The 26,294-nt window shown below is 41.0% G+C and overlaps 1 protein-coding gene across 2 annotated transcripts in view; it reads left to right on the top strand.

Moving 5' to 3' along the window:
- The window catches only part of lamc3 (laminin, gamma 3), a 217,703-nt gene that overhangs the window by 46,524 nt on the left and 144,885 nt on the right, over positions 1-26,294 (top strand). For both annotated transcript variants that reach the window (XM_041811014.1, XM_041811015.1), the window contains one exon: positions 19,224-19,354. In XM_041811014.1, coding sequence (XP_041666948.1) covers positions 19,224-19,354 — 131 coding nt within the window. The remainder of the gene's footprint in view (positions 1-19,223; positions 19,355-26,294) is intronic.

Genomic DNA, 26,294 nt, shown 5'->3' with positions numbered 1-26,294 from the left:
GCAAGAAGGAGACTAGTGTGAGAGCCCACCAGAACTCATATTTCAGTCAGGAACATTTAACGTCATCATACATTTTACCATTTTACTGCAAAATAGGCATGCAGTTTTACTCTGCCAAAAAGGGTCTGTTCAGTAGATGCTCCCTGGGTTAGACAAGCAGCATGCTTTGACTTTCCAAGGAGTGCATAGCTAGAAACAACCATATCGATGGATACATTCACGACAATGCATACTATAATTGCATAATCCCGATGGTCCAATACTCATTAAGGGAGCCACTGCATCAGATTCAAACAATAAAAAAGACTAAAACATCAGCACAGTGTGTTAATCAAGTGTACTTCTGCTGAGATTAAACTTTCTCTTTGAAAGCCCGTGGACTAGTTTGTGCCCTTGTGAACCCATCCAGCTGATCCCACATATCATCATAGCACTACGGGCTGCTCTGTCATGCAGCATTTTTGGCTGCAGGGACTTTTAAGGCATGTGTGTATGTGGCTGCCTTCCCAGCGTCTTTGCCACTGGCTCTTGTGCGAACATTAGCAGCTGGTGGTTTAGCTCAAAAATATTACCGTCGGTCATTGTGGGGGAATGTGACGTTCACATTTAACAGATCACTGTTTCTGTCCTCTATTGTGACAACTCTGGACTACAAGTGAGCAAAAGGCAAAAATGAAAGTGTCTTAAATATGTTGTATTCAACATTTTATGTATGAATGTAAAAGACCTGAAATATGCCGTAACCAAATACTTGATTGAGTTGAAACTATCTTTAAAGTAAAACAAGTCAAACTCCTGTTTAGACAAGTCTTTGTCATTGAGTTGCTGCTGAAGACCCTCAAGAAATTCAAAATAGCATTAATGATTATTAGCATTGGAGGCTTTTATTGTGACAGACTTGGCAGGAATCGAATGTTTCTATTTACCAGACTTTAGCAATGTGATGCTAACAGGCAGGAGGGATTGAACTATTGCTGCTTTGAGAGAGACAAAGCCACAGTCTGCTTCTTTTAATCCTTAAAGGGATACTTCAACATTTTGGCAAATTCGCCGATTGACATAATCCCTACAGTCTTAGGAGTAGGTGCAAGCTGTTTTTAGATCGGCGGGGCTGAGATGCAAGCTGCTCAGCTAACGCGACAGAGACGTGGTACTCCGGCTTTCCCTCATCAAACTTATCAAATACACAATTCAACAACTCCAAAACGCTCTCATGGACAAGTTGTGACCTGCACATTCACCACGCTATAAAATAATAACATACTATTATGTAACATTACGACACATGAAGCAAAGACTCTGAACTACTTTCTTGAGTAAACCACTGGGCGTGCGCTTTTGAAATCACTCCACCCACCAGCCATGTTTGGAGTGTAGTTCCGGCTTTGCATTTGCCCCTAAAACAACTCCATCTCATAATGTTCCATGATTATTTCATAGCGTGGTGAATGTGCAAGTCACAACTTGTCCACAAGAGCGTTTTGGAGTTGTTTTAGGGTCTACTTAACCTGGCACGCCAGATGGATTTGTTTCACACATAGACAGCAATTGGGAAAGGGCAGAGCCTTTGAAAAAAACTCAGAGGGTGATTGGATGAACGTTCTGTCTGTCACATTTTTACCGGCCAATCAGAGCAACAAAAAAACGTGACGTAGCAGCCAGCAAGCTGCACCCCTAACGAAGGAGTAAACTCCAGAGCTGCATAACGCGAATCATGGCGACTGTAGACATGTCAGTACACGACTTTTGTCGTTTTTGAAAAGAAAACCACTCACTGCTGTTCTTTGTTCTTCTTTTAACGAAGAAATGTTGTCAAGCTCTGATAAAACTGGCACTTCAGCAGCATCCACGCTGAGCTCTTCCGTCATAATTGCAACAGCCTATGTTGCTCGCTTACGTCACGATTCTGTCGCACCAGAAAATACTGCCCCTTGACACTGATTGGTCCTGTCACTCTCTAACCGGGCCCAAACAGTTCAGATGGGAGCTCTGCAAGATGGATTCACCAGTGAGAAACATGGAAACGGGTGAATCCATCTGCTCTGCAAGGTTAGGGTCTACTAGCACACTGCAGAAATGTTTCATTCTCTGATTTTTCTTGAACTGCATCCAGCAGATCAAAAGTCCATGTCAAAACAATCACTGGATTAATTTAGCTCAAGAATAAATCCTTCTCAGACAATAAATCCAAATTACTTTGGTTATTCCCTAACATCCCTCTACAAATATTTTAATTTGCCAGAACCATTTTTTTTTTTGTAATAAAATTCCGCCAAATAAAACTCCCATCAGCCTCGGCTGTCATTTGATTTGACTGTGTCTGTACTAATAATAGCATAAGGACATAACTTCAAGAAAACACATGGTGGTACTTAAATCATGCTCAGTCTCCATGGGTCGTTGTAATTTTGTTTGTCCACATATCAAGTGCACATCTGTTGGCATCGATGGGTCTGGCTCTCATGATGAAGAGCACTTTTGAAGCTCTTATGTTTCTGAAGAAGTCCTTAAGCCTCAGATGACTTTTCATTCAATTAAACTTGTGTATGCAGGTGATAAGAACTGACTGAGGGGGTTTTGGTCTGATTAATGTTAACAGTAAATCAGAGAATGAGACAGCACATTTTTTGCAGCCATGCTACTTTTCCACTTTCACATGCTACATGTGCTGACTCCACAGTCTCTATTTTAGGTTGACCTTTTCTCGTGTCTTCTTGTGGTGAAAAAGGCAGAGATTGCTTTGAAATACCCTGCAGTTAGATGTCTCCAATTGAACAATTTCATTCCTCAGAAACCCCTTGAAGAACTCTTGTGCAAGCAAAAGAAAATCAGGGGAAAAAATTCCCATGTTAGGATAATAATCACTGATTAGCGTCATTGAAAACACAGCGAGGAAACAAACATCGGTCCCTGATTTTTCCCTCTCAGGCAGAATGTGGTTTTCATAAAGTTGATGTAATCAAAGTAAATGCCCTCAGCACTCTACTGCCCAATTTTTTTTCTGCTTTGTTTTCAGCAATATTGCATTTCTACTTCACAGGCATGAGCAGTGATCCACTTAATGCAGTAAAATCATATCCCCAAGGTACAAAAGAAGCTATAGCCAACAATATTATATCCATCCCAATGACATTGTTTTTAATGCCAGACCATCAGGACCCTGAAAGGGATGGCTGCAAAAGTACAACATCAGCAGAGAACAGAAAAGAAACAGCCCTGAGAAAGTCCTGTGTATCGGTGCCATTTCTTTTACTCCTACCCCTCCATTTTTGAGTGCCCCCAACCCCTTTAAAACAAAGGGGGGGTGGGGGGGGTTACAAAGGTGAATTCCCCCCTCAAGAAACAGGATGACAAAAGTACATTTCTACAATGAGCTAATTTTTTAGAACTCAAAATGACAAAATAACATTGAAATATTAGATTATGTGGTTAGATTAGTGGAATTTTTAAATCTTGTTGAATGGCATTTTGGGAGATTAAACACTCAGTTTAGAGTTTGCCCCTGGAAAATCTCTCTTTGAAGGGCCATAAACCTAGACGTTTCACCCTACCCCTCCATTCCAACAAGAATCAGGACACTGTAGACATGAACGCGAGAAATGATGGGAAACACTCTGGATGAACCTCCGTGCCCCGGCCGACGCCTCAGCGGAGGAACAGAGGAAACACTCGAGCCTCACATGCCACTCTTAGGCCCCACGTATTCACTCCCCCCCCCTTTGATGATGTGTCCTCTAGTAGAAGCTATTCCCACACTGGGGATGATGATGCTAGCTTAAAGTAGGTCCGTCTTAAACAATCTAAAACAGTTTTTAAGAGCGACAGAAGTGGAAATCAGGTAACACGGTGGCATTCAGTGTGAAGCAGTGCTGACTCAGGGGGGCTGTGCTGTGTTGAAGCCATCACCCCATGTGTAGTCTCATTCATCCAAGTCATGGTTATCCAGATCTTCATCAAAGGGGCATCTGGACTTGACTGTGGTTCTTGGAGATGTGTTGCCTCTCCTCCAGAGCTTGAATTTACATCACATGCTAATGATCTAGGTGGTCACCTGAGTTTTTACATTCAGTGTATGTTAAGTGACTGCATAAATATTCACCTTCTTCAAGTCACTATCTACGCACCATTGGCCGCAAATAGCACTAAATCTATGTGGATAAGTCTCAATCAGGCTTGTACATCTGGGTACTGCAATTTAATCCTTAGGGGTCCATGATCACACCGGTGTGATGTCATCATCTGCTGTTTTTGTCACATGATAGCATGAAAACAAAGCCACATTTTGCATTGCAATCACTACATGTGGAAAGCGTGATTTTTAAGCTTTCTTTACATTTTGGTTTGATGTCAATAGGCCAAGTAAAACAGGAAATATGATCATTTGAATTTGATACAAAAATGAATTTTACCCATAAGGGACTGTGGACCATACTGTACACGACCGGCACTGGTAATTTTTTTCATAATTTCATCATTTTATAATTTGTTTCAAAAATGACAATATGTTGTTCGAGATAAAAAACTCCATTTTTGGGATGTTTGGTCTTTTTGGAGGCCCTATATCTAATACGTTAGATTAAACATATAAAAATATAGTTTTCATTTCCTAAGGTTTAGATAGTGCAAAAAAAATGATCCCCACAGCATGATGCTGCCAGTACCTTACTACACAGTGGGGATGGTGTGTTTGCAGTGTTGTGCGGTGTTTGATGGCCATAAAGCACCATTTTGCCTCATCAGACCAAAGAACTTTCTTCCACTTGACCATGGAGTCTCCCACATGCCCTCTGGCAAACTCTAGTCCAGATTCAATCTGAGTTTTCTTCAACAGTGGCTTTCTCGTTGCCACTCTCCATGAAAGCTTTGACTGGTGCAGAACCTGTCGACAGGTGTTGTATACAGAGTCTCTCCCATCTCAGCTGCTGAAGCCTAGAACTCCTTCAGGGTAGTCATAGGTGTCTGGGTGGTCTTTCACACCAGCTTCCTTCTTTCACGGTCACTCAGTTTGTAAGGATGACCTGATGTAGGCAGATTTACACACGCCATATTCCTTCCATTTCTTGATGGATTTAACTGAACTCTCGGGGATTTTCAGCACTTTGGAAATGTTTATGTATCCATCCTCTGACTTATACTTTCCAATAACTTTTTCTCTGAGTTGTTTGGAGTGTTCTTTTGTCTTCATGGTGTAATGGTAGCCAGGAATACTGATTAACCAGTGAATGGACCTTCCAGACACAGGTGTCTTTATAATACAATTAGTAATTACAACTTGAGAATTACACTCTGGTTACATTAACAAGGGTACTTTCTTTCTTTTTTTTTTTGTCAAAAAGCTCAATCATATTGACTATGGTTGATTTATAAAATCATTACAAGGTCAAAAACATACAAGCAAATTAAAACTTTTTATAAGCATCGTATTTAGTCAAATGCATGCATGTTTGGCTCTGACCGTAGTGTGAGTAACCTGATATTTGGTATATGGGTGTCTTTTTTTAATTGAGAAGATAGCCGGGTCAACATGGGTGTAAGCTAATAGGAACTTTTTTTTTTTCATGGGGACACTTTAATAAAAAAATAATGATGCAGTCAGATCTCAGCTGTCTGCTATAAATAACAAGGACAGGACATAAAGGACATGACCTGGCCTTTTGTTAAATTATTAAATAAAGGATTAGCATAAACTGATCATAGTTAATGTTTAAATGTATGAGATCGGCATCTTTACTAATGAGGGCCCTTCCTGAACCCTGCTGCTGCATTTCCAACCAGCTCTCACGCTCAAACACACACAGATGATAAAAATGTTCCAAATGCATTGTTAGCATTTCATAAAAGCAAAATACTGTCCTCCATTTATCAGTGAGGATGAGACCATTATCATATGGAGGAGTTATTAGTTATGCTTGGTGAAACAGTGCTAATTGTGTAAGGAAAAGGCAGACATAGTTCCAAATATCACTTACTGCACTGAAAGGAAGCAGTTTCTTAGGGTTAATTAGTAGTCAGCCCATTACTTATTATTGTGCAAACCACAGCAAAAGCTTAATTAACTTTGATTCTCGCTCCCTTGGAATTTGGCCTCACAATGCTACAATGATGCTGACTTAGGGATAGGAGAGAGCGTGGAGAGTGGCGATGAGCCAGTCCTTTGCTTCGGACAAAAAAGGTTCAATGATCAAACAAGCAGGTACACAGACACAGAGTGTGTGACAGTATCGAACAGGATTCTTTAGAGCACTGGTTCTCAACATGGGGGTCAGAACCCCCTTTGGGGGGTCACAAGACACTGAGAGGGGGTCACCACATGCCTAAAAATAACGAAGTATATTTTTAAATGATTTCAACTTGTGTATTTAACCCATATTTATGAAAAATTATTCATAAAAATAGTTCAAAGTGAAATAAAAACATGTTCATTTGGTGTGATTTATTCAGTAGCATCGGTGCTAGCGTCCTGGCTAACAGTCAAACAGCTATTGGGTTCTGATGTTGAAAGTTTTAATATGTGCCACATTTAACCAACTTATGTGCCACTAGTCATCAGTTTTGCGTAATCTGCACACGTTTGCCTCTGTTTTTTGTCATTTTTTGCAACTTTACACCCATGGTGCTACATTTTAACTGGCTTTTGTCACTTTTCCCCACCTATTGTTCAAATTTTTGCCACTTTATAATCCCATTTCACCACTTTCTCTGCCCATTTTTTTTACACTTTCAAGCCATTTTTGCCTATTTTCTCTTTCAGTTAACCCATTAATGCCAGTTTAAACCAGATCCCCCTGCTTTTTAATCCAATTTTGCCACATTTTCTGACCATTATTTCAACTTTCAAGCCATTTTGTTCACTTTTAAACCCTTTCCACCACTATTCTGCCAGTTTTTCCCACTTCTTAATCAATATTTGCCACTTTTCACCTATTGTTGCCTCTGTTGACCCATTATTGTCACTATTAACCCCTTTTCACCACTTTTTATAACAACACTCCACTGTTTGTCATGCCCATTTTTGCCACTTTGAACCCATTTCTACTGCTGTTTCGTCCTATTTCAGCACTTTCCATCCATTTTGGCCACTTCAAACTATTTCTATGACTTTTAATCTCATTTCACCAACTTCAGCCCAGTTCTGCCACTTTAAAAATAATGCCACTGTTAACCACTATTAGAATTTTTTTACACGTATTTTTGCCAATTTTACCAATTTTTGCTCTTTTTTTGTCGATATCTGGTCACTTAATCTAATTTTTGCACATTTTGACCCATTTCTGCTACTTTTAGAATCCCATTTACCACCCTTTTCACAATTTTTAGCTCAATTTTAATTCTGTTTTTAAGTAAAGGGATTTACATTTTCAACAAGGCTATATATAAAATAGCACAAATGAATAAAAATGATATCTGTTGCTTTGTTAAGAGTGGTTATTTTTCAGGTAAGTAATGGATATCACAGCTTAACTCTTCAATGGACCATGATTTTGCTGGCTTCATGGCCCCAGTTTGGCTGGGCTCCAGAAAGCTCTCCCCTTTATCCCCCCTTATGGACAGCCATGTCTGCCCACAACTGTTCTTGAATGTGCGTGGCTTTGTTCAAACACTTTCAGGTACAGTGGGGGTCCCCGGTCTCTGGCAGCTTTATCTTGGGGGTCTTGGGCTGAAAAGTTTTAGAGCCCCTGCTGTGGAGGACATCTCTGCTTAGGGGCTGGTAACCTTCACCCTCACTCTAACAGTCTCTTTTTTCTTTCCCCCTGTTGTTTCTCTACCTCATTTTCTCCACATGTCCGTCCCCCCTCTCTCCTCTCCTGTTTTGGCGTGCCGTTCCTTGAACTCTGAAGCCTCTGGCTGCAGGCTGTGATGAGGAAAAGAGAGCAGTGTCCCTCATACCAAAGTTAATAACTTTTTAATTTAATTGCTTAAGTTCACTGTGCCCTCAATATGTATTTTCCCCCATTTTTTGACTCATTGTCATTCACTGCTGGAGCTCCAATTTGCCACACAGCTTTCTGTAAAGAGGGGGAGAGCATGAGGGGGGGAGGTAGAGAGAGGGAGGCAAGGAGGACGGACTGGTGGCAGGGGAGACAGACAAACCGTTTTAATGGATGACTGAACAAATTAAATTTGAATTCATGCCACAGCTTTCATCTTCCGCGTGATTATTGAAAAAAAAGGAGCTTTACAAAGTTGACAACAGAGCCTCCTTTGAAGTAAACCGCAGCTTTAGAGAAAACATGTGAGTGGCTGCTGAAGGTGAGCGTTGTTTATTCTAAATAAAAATAATCAACACAACATATTGGGCTGCTTGTATGAACAGCTCACTGTATTTACACCAGTGACACATACATGAAAGGAGCACCTGCTTTTAACTGTCACCAGTTGTTTTTTCTCTTTACGTCATTTGGCTTTGACCTTTTAAGATGACAAGGAGATAGATATTTAAAAGCAGCAGATGAAGCATGTGAAGTCTCTATATTGAAAGAACGCACTCGTCAGACTGAGGCGCGAGCGGCGAATCTGCAGAGGGATTAAAATGCTAATAAAACAGGCTGGATGCAATTCCTGGTTTAAGCCTCATGAAATATGCATAGCTCTGTATGAGCCATATGCAGGGAAAATGGCACGCCAACACTCCGCAGAGAGGAACAGGGATCATTTGATGCTCTGTTGAGGCAGTGTAGTTTTAACCCCTGACACTAATGCCCAACCTTTATCTCCCTGTAAGGGCAGACAATTGATCAAAGGGATTTCTATGGAGGAAAAAAATCCCCCAGAGATCGATTCATCCTCATGTTTATGACACAAGAGAATTTTGGACACATGAATTTAGCTAGAGAGGGATTTTTACAGCCTTGGTTAAAAGTCTCTCTGAGTAATTTTCTTTACATGTTATAGTTAGGACAAGTGTGAGGGTTTCATTAAGTACCCACAACCTCATTTTGAATGGTATCCTTCCAATTCTAATCTCCATGCCCTGTATTTACAGTGTCTATAAACAACATTCACCCCCTTGGCTGTTTCTCCCCTTTTTTTGATATTATAAATCAATAATCGTGAGTATAATTTGAGATTTTTGACCAAAAAAACTCTTTAATGTCAACATGAAATGGATTTCAACAAAGTAATGTCAATAAAACAAAAACAGGTAATGTAAAATAAGTGACTACATAAATACTCACCCCTTTCAAAGTGGCTTACCTAATTCATCAGAGGCCCAGCCAACTGGTGCTATCAGTCTCCCAACTAGTGAAGTGGTGATCACCTGAGTGCAGTGAATGTGTCTCAAGTGATTGTAGTATAAAGACACCTGTGTCTGGAAGTGCCAGTCACTGACCAGTCAGTATTCCTTGCTACCATTACACCAAAAGAACACTCCAATCATAGGATACTGGAAGGAATATGTCACATATGTAAATCTGCCTAGATCAGGCCGTCCTCAAAAACTGAGTGTCCGTGCAAGAAGGAGACTAATGAGAGAGGCCACCAAGACTCCTATGACTACTCTGAAGGAGTTCAAAAGCTTCAGCACCTGAGATGAGGGAGACTCTGCATACAACACCTGCTGCCGGTCAAAGCTTTGTGGGAGAGTGACCAAGAGAAAGCCACTGTTGAAGAAAACTCATTTAATCTGGACTAGAGTTCACAAAAAGGCATGTGGGAGACTCCATGGTCAAGTGGGAGAAAATGTTTTGGTCTGATAAGACCAAAATGGGGCGTTTTGGCCACTATCTTTGGTGGACACCAAACTTTGCACACCCCCATTGCAAAGGATGGTGGCAGCATCATGCTGTGGGGATGCTTCTCAGCAACCAGCCCTGGAAGATTTGTAAATGCAGAGGGTAAAATTAATGCAGCAAAATGTAGGAAAATCCTGGAGGACAATCTTATTCAGTCTGCAAGAGAACTACTGGTTTGGAGAAAATTATATTCCAGCAAGACAATGAAACAACGCATCCAGAAATGGTTTAAAGACAAAAAGGTGAATGTTTTGGAGTCACCAAGTCAAAGCCCGTACCTCAATCCAACAAGGAATTCATGGCTGGATTTGAAAAGGGCTGTTCACGCCTGATCCTGTGCAACCTGACAGAGCTTGGAAAGAAGAAGGGAGTAAAATTGCAGCGTCCAGATGTGCAAGCCTGATTGAGACCTATCCACACAGATCCAAGGTGACTCTACTAATACTGACTTGAAGGGGATGATTATTTATGCAGTCATTTATTTTACACTTACCTTTATAGGTGCTCTGTCACAGCTCCAATTAGTGAGAAAAACTTTCACCTTTAGTTTTAAGTTTGACTGGAACAAACAGGAGGAGGTTCTTTGATGGTGTGTAAGCAGGACCTAAAATGAAGGTACATGAAAACTACGTAAATATACAAATGGAAGGCAAAGGCATTTGTAGTGACTTTACAGGTTTTCATTTAAAGCTTGGTTTTTTATGCCTTTTGCAGACCAGGCAGAATGAATGCACTTTAGTTTTACAGTACATGCCAACGTGAACAAATACTGAAAAAAATCTCCCCAAGTGTAAAGATTTACTCCCTTTCACTTGCTGTTTCAAAAAGGTCAGTCAAACAGTCTAAGAGATTTCTGTCTCTCAGTACTCATGTCCAAATCCATGACTGGGCACTATCAGGACTGAGGCATGCTAACATTAGCATTTAACTCAGTTAGCAGTCTAAGATATAATTTCTTTATTTCTAAAGAAGGAATTCTAACATTCATTTTTCTTCTCACTATCAATAAAGTGGTGTGCCCCTGGCTCATACTGGAGTTATGCGTCATACTTTGCATATCTGCATTTCAGTTATTGTGCGCTCAGGCATTATTATTAGTATTATGAACACACTGGAGGACATTATAAGCATTCACCATATTCAGGAATGTAGAATTCGGGATAATCAGAATGATGAAGAAGTACAACATGGTGACCTTTTTTAAATTTTAACAATTAAAAAGGTGGGGAGGGGCGCTTTAAAGTAGACAGCGGTACTGGAAGGATTTTCTTTTCACTCTGTATTCTTTTGCCTAACTTTTTCTATTTAAAAGTTGAACCACAACTTCTATCTAAATGCTCCCAGTTTAAGAAGTTTGGTCAGGAACAACAAATCCAAACCAACCCTACCCAAGCTGGCGCACAGTCTCTACAAGTCTGGCCTATACCATTAACTGTATTTACAGGCTAGAGACTCATCTTAACACTTCTTTTTTAGTGAGATGGCTTTCAAAATCAAAGTTTTAGACTACAGCTTCAAGTTTTTGATGACAGACATTATGTGAGACCTTATGGATTGCAAAAGGGAAGCTTGTATTCCAACTAGACCTCTGTGAAGGACTTATTGGTAGTGATAAATGGGGCAGTGAGGACAGAAGGACACTGACTGCACTGAGCTTCCACACTTCATGGGCTGACTGAGCTGCATCACAATAGACGGTCATTTGAAGTTTTAGTGTGCAATGGTGTGCCATCTCTCTCTTGTTCATTCCCCACTACACAGTAGGACTCGTGCATCGGGTAGTGGGTTTGCTGAGCAAGACAGTGTGGTTAGGAGTATGAGCAACGAGACAAAAGTCAGAGTCTTTCAGCCCTCCCGGTCTTCCTATACTCTTGTGAGGCCTGGATATTGACTGATGACCAGTGGCGCTGGCTGGACTCCTTTCTGACAAGAGCTCTTGGGCGCATTTTTGGGTGTTGTTGGCAAGACCATGTGTCTAATGCTGGCGTGCTCAGGAGAGCTGGGATATGAAGGCTCAGCTGATTGATGGCTGTGCTTTTACAGGCACCTGGCTTTCCTGGGACAGATCCAGCTTACCGCATACCCAGGACCTGGTGGGCTGCTCCAGACACTGAGGGTACCCACATGCACTGGGGAGGGGTCAGCTGGGAAGATACCTGGGGAGACGGCAGGCCAGGATGATGGCCATCAGGAGGCCAGAGCAGTACACAACCAAGCTTGACGTGACGAAGTGCCAAACCAGCGTATGCTCTCATACCTGACCCTGACCTGACGAGACAGTTTCACTGTGGGCTCACAGAGTGGGCCAGGCTGGCAGTGCCACTTTTTAACAGCTTTTCTCTAAAAGACATCTTATTTCAAGATAATTGATCAGTGGAGCTGGGCAGTACTTCACCGGTCAAATTGGGTTTGTTCAGTTAGTCAGAAGTTGTTCTAATGTTATTACAAGAAAAGTAGACCAAAAAACTTGAAAGTCGAGGGTAGTTTTTCCCAAAAATTGGTGCGCTTCAGCCCAGTCTGAGACCTGAAAATCTTCTGTTGGACCACCAAAACCTTTATTCGACCACTACATTAGACTGAAAGTATTTACCTCCTTTTTTTATTCCATAAACTGAGGTTTTCAATGCAAATGCCTAATCTGAGACTTTGACACCACAGCAAGGTGTTGGCATAGTCATCAAGTCCATAAATGATCCACCAGTGTTTATTTTGTTTAAACAGGCATCTGCAAAGTCACATTTATTTCCTTTTCTGATATAAATCTCTAAAATCGTACGCCGTGTCTCCATGAACTCTTTCCCAGTAACATTAATGTAGAATAGTAGAATGTTTAATGGATTGTCACCAGTTAATCCAGCCCCAGTTAAACCATGACACCCATCAGGCAAAATCAGTGTTTTTAAGATGACAAGTAAGATGTAATAAAGTATTTTATGATCAATTGAAACTTGATTTTGATTTTTGAAGTTTTTATATGAAGGCCTCTCGCCGCCCACCTGAAGTACCTCCAGGGCCCAACAATGATCCCAGGACCACACTTTGGGAAGCACTGGTCTAGGGAAAAATCTTTTGTCTGACAGACTGTCCAGACATGTTGACCCCCCTCAGGCCCAGGCCAGGATGAGGGCGGTGTCCTTGCCCACCCCAGCTTTCTGCCGCTGGCCTGTTTGGCCAGTCTCGGGCTCAGACAATCTAACCTTGACCCCTACCACCCCTCACTTTAATCTTGGCCTGCAGCTGAGTCCAGTCCCACTCAGCACAGTTCTTCCTTAAGACCACGGATGAAAATAATGTCTAAGCAGCATAAAATAGAATAAAAACAAGCATCTTTTTTTCTTGGCAACTGCAGTGCATCAGGGTCATTCGGTGTCTTCCAAACACCATTAGCCCGCAGAGTCATGTCAAGAGGGTCAAAGTCGATAAGCAAAGGACTGGAACTATAGCACGCCATCAAACCGCTCTCAACCCTGCACTACTATGGTTACACTCACTCATAAATAGTGGCTCTGTAGCCTTCAACAGGCTGCCAGGGTAGACAATGGTCAGAAAATCCTCAAGTGCACTCCAGCTAGCAGGAGCGTTAAGATAAGGCTGGCGGAGGAGGAGAATGGGAAAATAAAGAGACACGGTAAAGTGAGAGGGCAACTCAGGTAAGGATGGGAGGACTGCACAACACTCAGAACTCTGCTGAAAGGGAGCCACCAGTTGGCCTAATTAAAAAGAAAAGACCTCTTAATTAGGGATTTTTATTCACTGGGACATTAAATCCTAATTGCTCAGTAAAATAACCTCCTACTTTCATTTGTTGCCTAATAAGGTTTCACTGACATGACTAACCCACAGGTGGCACTGAAATCCAGTAGTCATGCTGACACCATTCATGTAAGGGTTAAACCTATAAGGAACACATGTGCAGCTGATTCAAACCAGATGTTCCTCTAAGGTCATATGACCTCTTGATGCCCAGCAGTATGTCTCTAAGAACTGCAGGCTCCATCCACGCAGGTGGTCTGAATCCCAAGACCCTTTCCTTTGAAGCAGGGGATGACAGAGCAAGACAGGCCCAGAGAAAGGGCCTTTTAAAGAAAACTTTTTCTGCTCAGGCTATTATAAGAGCTGAGAAATATCACATTAGGGGTCTGTGAAGAGCACCTGAGGTTGTGTAATTGCTATATTTTTCGACATCCAATTAGACAACTTTGTTCACTGTCTAAAGAAAGAGTGATACAGTCTGAGTCTTTGAAGGGAGAGGATTGATCTAACAGCTTAACAGTTTCATTCCTGAACTCTTTAGGCATAATGAGGACATATACTCTTTATATATATACTGTTCCCACATTGAAAAACTCAAATGTAAGCGTGCACATTTTTCCAAATTAAGAAAAAATATCTTATAACCTTATTACGCAACATCTAGCTATCTGCCAAGTCCATTTAAACATTGTATTTCAAGGAAGTAAAAGTTTAACAAAATGATTTATAAAATGAAATCGGCTGATTTTAATGCCACATATAAACGTGTTTAGGCAGTATATGCATTTCCAACAGTTTTCAAAGCCAGAGAAATCCTTAACTTAGATGCAGCAAAGCATCCTGTACCATCCTTCTCTTCATTACCTACAGTGCATTCAGAAAGCATTCAGACCCCCTTCACTTTTTTCAATGTTGTTATGTTGCAGCCTCATACTACAGTCGAACAAAATTATTTTTATTCTCATTAATCTACAATAAATACCCCATCATGACAAAGTGAAAACAGAATTTTAGAAATTTTTGCAAATGTATGAAAAATAAAAAACTGAAATATCACATTGACATGCAGTAAGTATTCAGCCCCAGTGCGACAACACTTGAAATTCAGCTCAGGTTCCTCCCATTTCTCTTGATCATCGCTGATGACTGGACATGATTTGGAAAGGCACACACCTCTCTAGAGAAGGCTTTACGGCTGACAATGCATATCAGAGCAAACACCAAACCATGAGGTCAAAGGACCTGCCTGAGCTAACAGACAGGTTTGTTGGCCAGCTCTTGGACAAGTCCATGGAGAACATGGCTAGAGCCCCCCATATAGATGGATACATTAATGACAATGCGCACTGAATACAATAAATTAGTTCAAAAGAGATGAATCCATAGTAGCATGATTCTCAATATGAGGGTGCAACAAGCTTTATGCTATAAAGGAGGCAGCTGGGGTGGAGGAGGTTAAGCTTTTCCAGCAGCAGCAGAAGCAGCGTGGTGCGTCAGCATTTTTGCAAGCTGGTATTAAAATACACCACTGTGTTGAGAGAGAGAGCTGTGATTGGCTGTGAGAGCTTAGAGGTGATAATTGGGATCAGCTGGCCATCAGCTGATCATGATTAGGCATATGACTACCGTGTCCTGCATGAACTATTGCTGAGCTACATTTTTTGGACTGAAGCATGAGGCTACAACATAAGAAAACTAAAAAAAAGTGAATGGGGTCTGAATACGTCCTGAATGCACTGTATATAACAATACTGACTTGAATTTACTTCTTTCCCGTGCAAACAGGATGAAAGCTTGAATTTGGGCATTTTAAAGTTAATAATCTACCAAGTAGTTGGATTTTTGTTTTTCCTATTTGTTCTTTAACAAATAAAGACAAAAGATCAACTTATTTAAATAGAAGCAATCAAATCATCACCTTCCCATCTGTTTTACCAAAAACACCATGTCTGCTTGGTGGAAATTCAAGTATTCCTCCTTGTTCATTCGACTACCTGTCCAAATGACAGCTGCAACTTTTACAAAAACTTAAGCTGCATAATTTGTCTTTTAGCAAGTTTTACATCTTTACAAGTTCACTTACCGTGCAGTGACAAGAAGCCGATACCTGCCTGCGAGGGAGGAATCAATCTCACACAAGACTAAGTCTCCAGCCATGTTCATGGCTCTGGGAGGCTGTGGTTAGGAACAGCTGCACTTTGGACTAAATGGAAATGTCGGCATGCTCAGAATGAAAATGTTAATATGCTGGTATTAACCAGGGTGAAGGCTGAAAATGTGTATCAGTTCACAGATGGCATCCTAGCATTTGTGATTTGGTGCTGAGGTCATACATACACAAGAACATACAAAATGTTAACATCACAATATCAGTGTTAGAAAAACATGGATATAAATGCTCAAAGATGAGAGAGCAGTGATGTAAAGAGAACATGCATAGAAAACTGAGCTTGTTTAGTTTCTAGACTTTGACCTGATAGATTTTAAGTGTACTGAAAAGAATTTACATTGGCTTATTAGATTTTGGACTCACAAAGCTGAGGCTGAGGTCATTAGTTTGCCATTTTGCGTCGCCAAAAATATCCCTGATCTGGCAGTGGAATTATGAAAAGGACTAACCTTTGCAATTATTTTGAAGGGGGCGTGCAATACTTCCTACAGCGGGCAGTTACTGGTGCTTGAGGGAAAGTCAGGGGGCCAACAGATTTACTGTGACACAGCCACTGGATCCAGAGATATCAGTTCCAAGTTTGGAGAAAATCCTTCCAATACATGTCAAACTAAAAGCCAAAAACATCAACATGCTGGTGGCAGCAGGGGTAAAGTCAAGGTTTGACAAAGTCAGCTGATTTGTTTCCACACATGAAATCTGGACGTTGCCAGAGAAGACGGTCCAGAGCTCGCTGTTCTCAACTGTTGTAAACAGCAGGGGATGACAGTTTCAGATACTGAAAAATATATTGCTTCATTGGGGTAAATGATGGCAGCTGGGTCAATGATGGCAGCTGGGTCAACTGAGGGAAAAAGAGAGAAGTTGCCCTTATTGTTGGGAGCTTAGCTGTGTCTCAATGCAGAAATAGCATCCTTTTAAGCACCCATGCTACAAAGGGCCAAGCCTACATAGTCTGCTTAGACCAATCAGAAATGTTTAATGGACTTGAGCTTGTATATAACACAAAGTCCCACCCACTCATTTGCTCACTGATGGCAGAGGCTTCTATGTAAAGTGTCCATCACTATTATCTAATCCCATTCATACACATTTACACACCACTGACACGGCACTGGGAGTAAACCAGGGTGTGTTAAACCCATGGTCACATCAACACGTGACTGCAGGAGCTAGGGATTGAACCTCCAACCTTCTGGTTGAGAGGCAAAAAAATTCTACCCCTGATTCCTCAAAAAGAAGAATCTCATGTTTGCCTGAGCATCTTTCCCCACCCTTTTCCATTCATTTCTAATCCTACCCATGCTGCATTGCAACCTCAGCTGTTGACTTGCTAGCGTAACTTAATTGAACTCAACTTATTTGACATTTTAAGGTATTTTTTGTGTTTCAGCAATAGCATTAAAGCTTTTCAACTGATATGAAACCAGCTACTTAATTTTAAAATTACAGTGACTATAAAAAGTATTCACCCCATGGATGTTTTACCCTTTATTTTTTTTTATAAATCATTCATGGTCAATATAATATGGCTTTTTTGACAAAAAAAATCTTAAAAGTCAAAGTGAAAATAGAGTTCAAAAAGTGATGTTAATTGAATAAAAATATGTGAGGTAAAATAAGTGACAGAATGAATATTTACCACTTTCAAGTCAGTAATTAGTAGAGTCACCTTTGGCTGCAATCACAGCACTGAATCTGTGTGGATAGGTCTCAATCAGGCTTGCATATCTGGACACTGAAATTTTACTCCATTCATCTTGCAGAACTGCTCAAACTCAGGTTTCACTGGTATCAGGCATAAAAAGCCCTTTTCAAGTCTAGACACAAATTCTCTGTTGAATTGAGGTCTGGGCTTTGACTCGGCCACTCAGAACCTTCACCTAGTTGTCTTTAAACCATTTCTTTGTAGCTTTCAATTTATGCTTGAAAAATAAATCTTCTCCTTAGCCGTCGTTCTCTTTCAGACTGAATAAGTTTGTCCTCCAGGATTTTCCTATGTTACTGCATTCCTCAACCTTTACTAGCCTTCTCGGGCCGGCCGCCAAGAAGCATCCCCACGGCATGATTCTGCCATCACCGTTCTTCAAAGTGGGGATGGTGTGTTTGTGGTGATGTAAAGTGTTTGTTGTTTGTAAACATACTTTACATTACTTCCACTTGACCATGGAGTCTCCCAAATGCCTTTTGGCAAACTCTAGTCAAGATTGTCAACAGTGGCTTTCTCTTTGCCACTCTCACATAAAGCTTTGACTGGTGAAGAACCCAGGCAACTGTATCCATCCCCTGACTTATATTTTTCAGTAACTTCCTCTTTGAGTTGCTTGGAGTGTTCTTTTGTCTTCATGGTGCCATGGTAGCCAGGAATACTGATTAACTGATGACTGAACCTTCCAGATACAGATGTCTTTATACTACAATCACTGTAGACACATTCACTGCAGTCAGTTGATCCACATCTCACTAACTATCAGACTACTAGCTTTGCTCTAGTTAACTACCTGGTTAAGCGTATGAAAATTGTGGGTAATGTCCAGACATGTTCGGGAGTGGACTACATGGTACGGGGTTTAAACGCTTAGATGTGTAGTATGGAAGTGTAATGGGTCTTAAAGTAGACAAAAGCAGTTTGTGGGTCAAAACCAAAACCAGTCCACAGGGCCTCAGCACTACAAAGATGAACTGTAGCACTTGTGGAAAACATGAATGAATGAACCCATCATGTGTTTTTAGTCTGAGGCCCTTCCGCTTAAACCTCCTTTTCTCCCATCGCCACACTTCAAAGACACCTCTGGGGAGAAGCTTCAAAACGTACAGCATTACAGGCTTTTTTTTTCTATGAGTCCCAGCCAAGAAACAGACAGAAAGTTTCTCTCTAGCTATTTGTTTAAAAGTTGCCTCTGTTCGCTCAGTAAGAGATTCTTCATGTCATTTGTTCTCCCTTTACCTGGCCTGGCTTTCATCTTCCAGCCTCACTATTGCACTTCCCATTTGCTTTTCCTCTATCTGTGTTATCCCTCTTCACTTTCTTTCCACACTCTTGCTTCATCCCTGTCTTTACCTTTGCAGCGGGCTCAAACAGAGGAGCTTAAATCATATCAGGGAGGGGAGTTTTACCACGTACCATCCATTATACTGAAGTAGTGCTGCCGTGTTGTCTCTCTTCTTGTGCTTCTTTCATATTTCAGCTTTTATTTCCATTAATCCCCTTCTTTCTTTGATGCCCTTTCTGACATTCATTCAATTTCGTACACTAGACTCATTTTCTACCCATTACATCTTCTCTTCCCTGCTGTTACACCTTCACCCTGTCCTCTTTCCTTCATCCTGAAGCTTTCATTCCAGTGTCTTCTTTTCTTTGCTTTTGCTGTCTCCTTTCCACGAGCCTGGTTTGAGTTCTTTTCTCCCTGACTTTTATTTCTGCTTTGAGAGTGACAGCAGTCAACATCGCCCCTCTCCCGCTCCTCTCTCACTCATCCTTTTTTTTTGAAAAATTTGACCTCAAAGGTTTTTCTCATCACCTCACTCACCCTGTTGGCCCTTTTTTTCTTCCCTGTCTCTTTCAGGAATGGGTGACAGCGACTGACCTGCTCATTTCCTTGGACAGGCTCAACACCTTTGGAGACGAGGTCTTCATGGATGCCAAAGTGTTGAAGTCTTACTTCTATGCCATCTCAGATTTCTCTGTGGGTGGAAGGTAAGAAAGATGTTAAAAAATAGATTCTAAAAAGTGTCATGCAGGACAGCTTAACCCAGAGTTTCAGCTGCAGTGCATCTACCCTGGAAAGGACGGCACACACATTCACTCCTTCCTACATCTCCTTCAGCCACTACAGCCTATGTTGGTTTCACAGATTTAATTATTGGCTAACCATCCAAGGTAGTCTTACTATGACCTGAGTGTGAAATGATGGTATGTGCACAAGTTCAAAAATTATTGACCTCATCCCAAAAAACATGATAAAAGATGGTTTGATCATGATTTCAGGAAAAATTGCACTACCCATAGTCCTAGAGTGTCACAGCAACATCTCTGGAATGTGGAAACAATGCCATCATTCCCATGGCTAATCTGGAAAGCTGCAAGAATTCCCGGCCAAGCTGCTTATAGTTTTGCGAGGGGTCGTTGTACAGTAAATAAGCTAAGCACAAAAAGTAAGGAAATTTACGTCTGGTAAATTAGTTCTTTGTTGTAACAATGCTTCTTAAAAGTAGATCTTTTACTGTTGGAAAGCCTGTTTATTTCCCTTTTAAATGGTGCCACATTTGTAAGGAACATGCCTTTGTGGGATGAGCAGCAGAGCTGAGTATGGGGGTTGTGCCCATGAAAAATTTGCTGAATCTTCTCTGCAAGTGCCAAACAGCTTGTTCTGCCTTTGACTCTTGTTTGGTGGATTGGATGATTGAAGTCTGAAGACATAATAGTAATTTAACACTTTATTCATTCAGCAAACAGGAGCGTCAGTAGTTTATGGAAGAACCATACACAGCCACGACAGCCTGGCTTCTCCTGCTCATGCTGGTCACCAGCCTGGTCACACAATGCTGTGGGATGGCATCCCATTCTTCACCCAGCATTTGTCACAAGTCAGCCAATGTGGTTGTGTTGGTCACTTTGGCACTTACAGCACGCCAATGCTGGTCCTACAGAGTTTAATGGGGTTGAGGTCAGGACTGCTGGCGGGCCAATCCATCCTCTCCACTCCCAAATTTTGGAGGTAGTCTCTGATAAACGCTTCTCTGTGTGGGCAGGCATTGACATCTTGAGGATAGAGTTCAGTCCCAGACTTTGGAGATATGGGATAGTCACTCTCATCTTGATATCTCTTTGCATTGAGATTGCCTCTGATGATGACAAGCCTTGTTTTCCAGTGAGGGAGATACTGCTCCACCAAAGAAATGTACTGTATCGGTGCAGCTATCAGTATATCATTCTCCACATCTTCTCTGCACTTTGACCCTTCAATTAAACTGCTGTAGGCAGAATCTGGACTCATCACTGAGCATAACAGGTGCCAGTCAGGCATCTGATTGTCAGCACATTGGGGTATCAGGAGCTTAAAACAGGAGTCAAAAGCAACAGGAAGACAAGGGCGTAACTGACACACTCAGCTCTGCTGCTCATCCCACAAATACATGTTCCCTTTAAAAAGGGAAATAAACATGCTTTCCAATGGTATGATTTGTTGCCAAGAAGCATAGAAATACTACAAAGAATTTACCTAACACAAATTTACTCACTTTCTGGGCTACATTTGATCATACAGTTTGCACTTGCAGTGCATGGCCACAAGCGCTTCTTTTGTGAGTAGCACCCCACACACACACACACACACACCCACACACACTCACTCTCTCTCTGCTGTTTCAAATCTCTTGACATCTCTGTAGCTATCCCTCTTCGACCCATAGCCAACCAGTGCGTTTGGTCAGGAGGTGTGTCCATGGTTCCAGATGTAATTGGCCATTCAAATCCTACATAGACATTTTGCGAAATCCTTATTGCAACATTTTCCATGCTTGGATATTTAAAGCTAACCAATCACTTGAATGCTCATTACTATTACACATTTGATCAGGTGCAAAATCAGCATTCAAAAACGGAGAAAAATGCAAAAGTACAAGACTTTGTAGATATATCCCTATGAAGATGAAGACACTACAAATCCCCTGTGATTAATTTTATTTGTTGTAAAGGATGATTTTTCATGCTTTTGAACCATACATGTACTTTTTTACCTTATCATTATAGTAATGTTTGATTATTATTAATGCTATACCATAGTTTTCTTATAAATTACTTTTCATTCTAAACGGCAGCATGCATGGTCGTCATCAGTAGTCAGCAGCCGTTCGCAGGCGTTGTTTACGTTATCGTGATTATTAAAGACCCAACCAATCAGAAAGGTTGTTGTGACACTTTAGGATTGTTGGTCATAGTATGTTGAGCTGAGAATGTGCCGTGTTTTCTTAAAAGAGGTCAATATCTTTCAAACTGTTTGACACTCAGGTAGCTCAGGTACTACTGACAATATTGCTGATTATCAAATCCACTATGGAGGGTATGATTGGGAGTTTTACATCCAAAACCATGTAGTTACATTCTATTATAGAAATAGAAGGCAGGGCTTAGTGATTAGCAGTAACCCAGTTTCAGCCTGTAGAGGGCAGTCAGTAATCATTTCTAACAAAATGTAGAATATAAATAGTTCGCTCACAAATGTCAAACTCAGGCCCTGAACAATGAACAATAATACCAGTACTCACAGGATTCAGCAGGATAAAGTGGCCTTGGAGGATAGCCTTAGGCTTGAAACTGTGAAACTAAGAGAAAACCAGATAGTTTTGAGGTGTCCATGTGGTGACATGTTTTTTTTCTCAAAAAGTTTTAAATCTCCAGTCTCAAGCCGTCTCAAACACATGTCAAAACAAATCTCTTTCCTGCAGAATCCATTTATTCCATGGTAATTGCTGTGTCAAACATGTTTTGGTGAAGCCACAAGTGCTGCCTGAAAAGGTAGAATTTGATGGTTAGGGAAGACTTCAACACTGAAACCAAGGCTTCATGTTTTTCCAACTCACATATTTTTATAGCTAGTTTGTTAATACAGATTGTTAACATCAGGGAAATATGGAGTTGGCTGAATATTTTTAAAAATGAGCCTATCACATCTGCTGCTTATAGCTTTGAAGTTTGCAGAGTTAAAAAACGACACAGACGCTTCCAGATGTTTTTAATTTTTAACATCACGCCTCTGCAACAGTTGGTTTGTGCATAGGTTATAATCAAATTCTGCTTTTAAAGAGAAATCTCAAATTTCCATTCAAGAGCTGTGCTTAAAAATAAACTAAATGAAAAAATGTGCAGCTGGATTTGTAATTGCTCAGATACAGTGTTAAAATAGGAAGCAGTAGGTTCTCTTGTATAGTTTCTGATTTCAGGGCTGTGGCTCATAACTCAGGATATCACTGAAGATATCGAAAGGCATCAGGCTATTATGTGCAGTATGCTGAACATCCACATAAACATGTCTGATGCAATTTTGAGTCAGATATCTGATTTGACTTTGTTATAAACACGTTGAACTAGGTTGCAGCACGGCCAATCACAGCCCAACCTGCTGCTCCAGACTGAAAAAGAGAAACCTCTGACATATTTGAAGTGTAGGCTATACAGCTGAACACTATTACACAATATATGCACAACCAAAAGTCGATACCCCAACTTCAGGGCCTTTAATCACATAATTGCACCTATGCACTATGGCCAGCAGCTTCTGAAACAGCAGGCATGCTGGTTTAAATAGTTTTTTTGGTCCTATCATGAAAAATTTGAACAAGGTAAATAGCTGGAAATAGAACCTCCAGCTGCCAAGAGATACACATTTATTTTGCCTAACCTGCTGCAAAGGAATACATATTAGCATGGAAACTTTATTGACAGTTTTCAGTGCTTCCCAGCAGAAACTGAAGTGTTGGATTCTTTAAGTTAAATGGTTCAATATTGGAGTTATTTGACAATGTTGAGCCACCATTGTTTTTTGTCCACTGCCACTTGAAATCTGGGCAGCAGTGTTTTTCAATCATATCCTTGGGCCGAGTGTTTAGATGTGTTTTAGAAGTGTTCAAATATTGCCCTTTGTACAGTGATCTCTGCTTGGATTCCTTTGCCCATGTTTTCAATCGATTATTGCTGATTTTGATGTTAGACACTTCTGCACCATGGATGAAGTTATCCACTGAGTCAGTTGGCAAAAGGATGACCCTTTGTAAAGGATGAAATGCTTATTTTTATCAAAGGGAGTTCTCCAGACCCAGATTTGTCTCTTTGCTAAAAGGCAATTAACTTTGCCACAGGTGTACAATACGCAGCAGTCTTTATGAAGTATGACAGGTGCATTGCAGTGTTTCAATAATCAAAACTATGAATAAATTCTCACCTGAAGTAAAAGGAAATAATTCACTGTTTTGTTTAAGGTTGACCACAGATCTCAACAAGTAGCACCCACTTTTTTTCACAACTACAGAGGCACTCTAGGATAGCAGCTCCCAACTGGTGGGTCAGGACCCAAAGGTGGGCTACGGAGCTGCTTTCACTGGGTCGCATATTGGTGCATGAAAAAAGAGATTGTGGCAAAGTATCTAGGATGTACTGAAGTTTTTAGCAGATATGAATCCACTCTTTTTTTTTTTTTTTTTTTTGCTGGAAAAGAAGTCAATTTCAGTTGTTTTCTAGTGAAAATGACTGATCTACGTAGTTCCCTTGGATGAAAATATCTTTCTGAAAGCTTATTTTCTCACGATATGTAAAAAACAACTAAAATCTACATTATCATGCATGCGTGTCCACCCAAAGTTATATCCTGCATCTATTCTCAGTTATATGTTTTTCTCTATATAGGGTCCTAAGTGTAACATTTTTTTTTTTTTTTTTTTTAAGATTTATTTTTGGCCTTTTTTGCCTTTATTAGATAGGACAGTGGATAGAGTCGGAAACAGGGAGGAGAGCGGGGAGAGACACGCAGGAAATAGTGCCGCGGGCCGGACTCGAACCTGGCCCGCCTCAGCATGGCGTGCGCCTTAACCACTCGACTACCGGCGCGCCCTAAGTGTAACATTTTTCATTAAAAGGATTTTTGGTGGTTGAAAACTTTTGGAAATCTGGGTCAGAATTTCTGCTGTTGACCAATAAACCATCTTGAAACAAGGTTGATGGCACACAAACGAATGTCTTTTACATGGCTGTATATCCTAGTTTATCCTAGTAAGTCTACCTTGAACGGTAATGACATTGTGGCTAATAATTAGATCAGAAATGCAGCAGAGACTGGATGGTGTTGTGGCTGATAGGGGACACATCTACATGAAGCTCAGTGGATTAAACGGGCCTAGGCTGTGCGGATATGGCAGTTTTTCAGGCTGCAGGAGACGTTTTGTTGTCATAACAGACAACTTGTTGACTTGAGAACAATTTCCACCATTGATTGAGAAGAATTGTGAACAAACTGCAACCCATGGGAAAGAAGATTTCCCGTCTCAATTGAGCCCTGCCAGAGTCCACTTGAATTGCGCCCAAAATGGGGCCAGTCCGTTTGCATTCACACCAACCAAAACAAACTGGTCTTTGAGCTCAAGTGTACTTGAATCTGGGACTGAGCCCATAGTGTGAAAGCATCCTTTCCTTCATTCCCCCCATCTCTTTCCACGACATTCTGAAGGCATTGTTAGAGATTCCAGCTAAGAAACACCTCAGCTGAAACTCAAGGGTTAAGTTACTCTCTAACTGACTTTTAAGGAGGGCCCATTTAGAGGGCCTTTCAGGGTCCAGCGCATGTCTGTGGATGGGTTATCACATTTAAGTGTAGGTCTTCTGATCAAGCTGCCATTTCTAAGGCATTGTAAGTGAGAACGTGCTGATATGGATATAACTGTAAAATGTGCAAAGCAACACAAGCAATCTAAATCCTACCTCCCGTAGCTTTCTGCCGTACTGATAAAAAAAGCACATTTCTGCCTGTCAAGTGGCCATCAGATGAGAATAAACCAAGATAATCCTCCACCCTCCTTCCACCACTTTTGGTTTATTACTCAGAGTAATGAGAGAGGACACGGCGCCAAGGACCAGGCAGCACCTTGGCGCCTGCAGATAGAAGTGGACGATTAAGTAGTGGAGATGAAGCCTTCAGGAAGAATATAAATTTGATCTGACACCTGTCATAAACACTTAGCATCGCTGCAGTGGCATGACAAATTACCCACCAATGCCACAACACCCTGGGGAGAGCGACCCACATGACAACATGTTATCCTTGTACCAGTACTTTCTGTGTGTACACATGCCTTTACACCTCAGCGCTAGACCGCACCAAGCGGGCCATTCCCACTGACAGATGCTGTAAAATACTTCTCTGGGATTTAATATCACTGAAACCATAACCGAGGTGGACTGCTGTGAAAGTAAATGCGTTGTACTTGGGGTGGCAACAATCCTCATAAATGAGAAAGGCTTTTTATGCATCTTTGCGCCTTTTCTCAACTGTCATAAGTTGCCTTTACAGTGCAGCTGATCTACCATACAGCATATGCAGTTAGATTCATGAGAGGGCTCCATGATTCCAGGGAGTTGAGGAAGTTTCACATATTCAGGAGAGTAAATTGTCAATCTGGATCGTAGGAATACAGAAGGCAATCATCATGTAACGGTAAAGTTAGCTGTTTCTTCAGTAAAACTGCTGCAGGAATGCTTCCATACACTTGGATTAACTTTACTGTTGCTTTACTGTGAGAGCAAGTTTGTTTCTGTCTTTTTCTTGAGATCTCAACTTAACTAGGTTGTCTTTCTTTAAATAGCAATGTTAGTTTTTCCATGGTAATGAGGTTGAGATCTTAAGAAAACAACTGAAATTAACTCAATTAAACACAAAACAGTGTTGTGATGGCACCATTAGTGTTAAATGTGTATCTGAGTTAAGCTAATAGACCACTTTTAGGTTCTGTTTGATTGAGTCAACAGTGATAAAATTACAACAGAGTCTATGTACAACCCCAATTCCAAAAAAGTTGGGGCACTGTGCAAAATGTATTCGAACAGAATGATTTGCAAATCTCATAAACTCGTATTTGTTCACAATAAAAAA

The sequence above is a fragment of the Cheilinus undulatus genome, linkage group 17 (genome assembly GCF_018320785.1).
Source record: "Cheilinus undulatus linkage group 17, ASM1832078v1, whole genome shotgun sequence".
Taxonomy (NCBI): domain Eukaryota; kingdom Metazoa; phylum Chordata; class Actinopteri; order Labriformes; family Labridae; genus Cheilinus; species Cheilinus undulatus.
The sequence above is the reverse complement of the archived record's forward strand: the minus strand, read 5'-3'. Positions and strand labels throughout refer to the sequence as shown.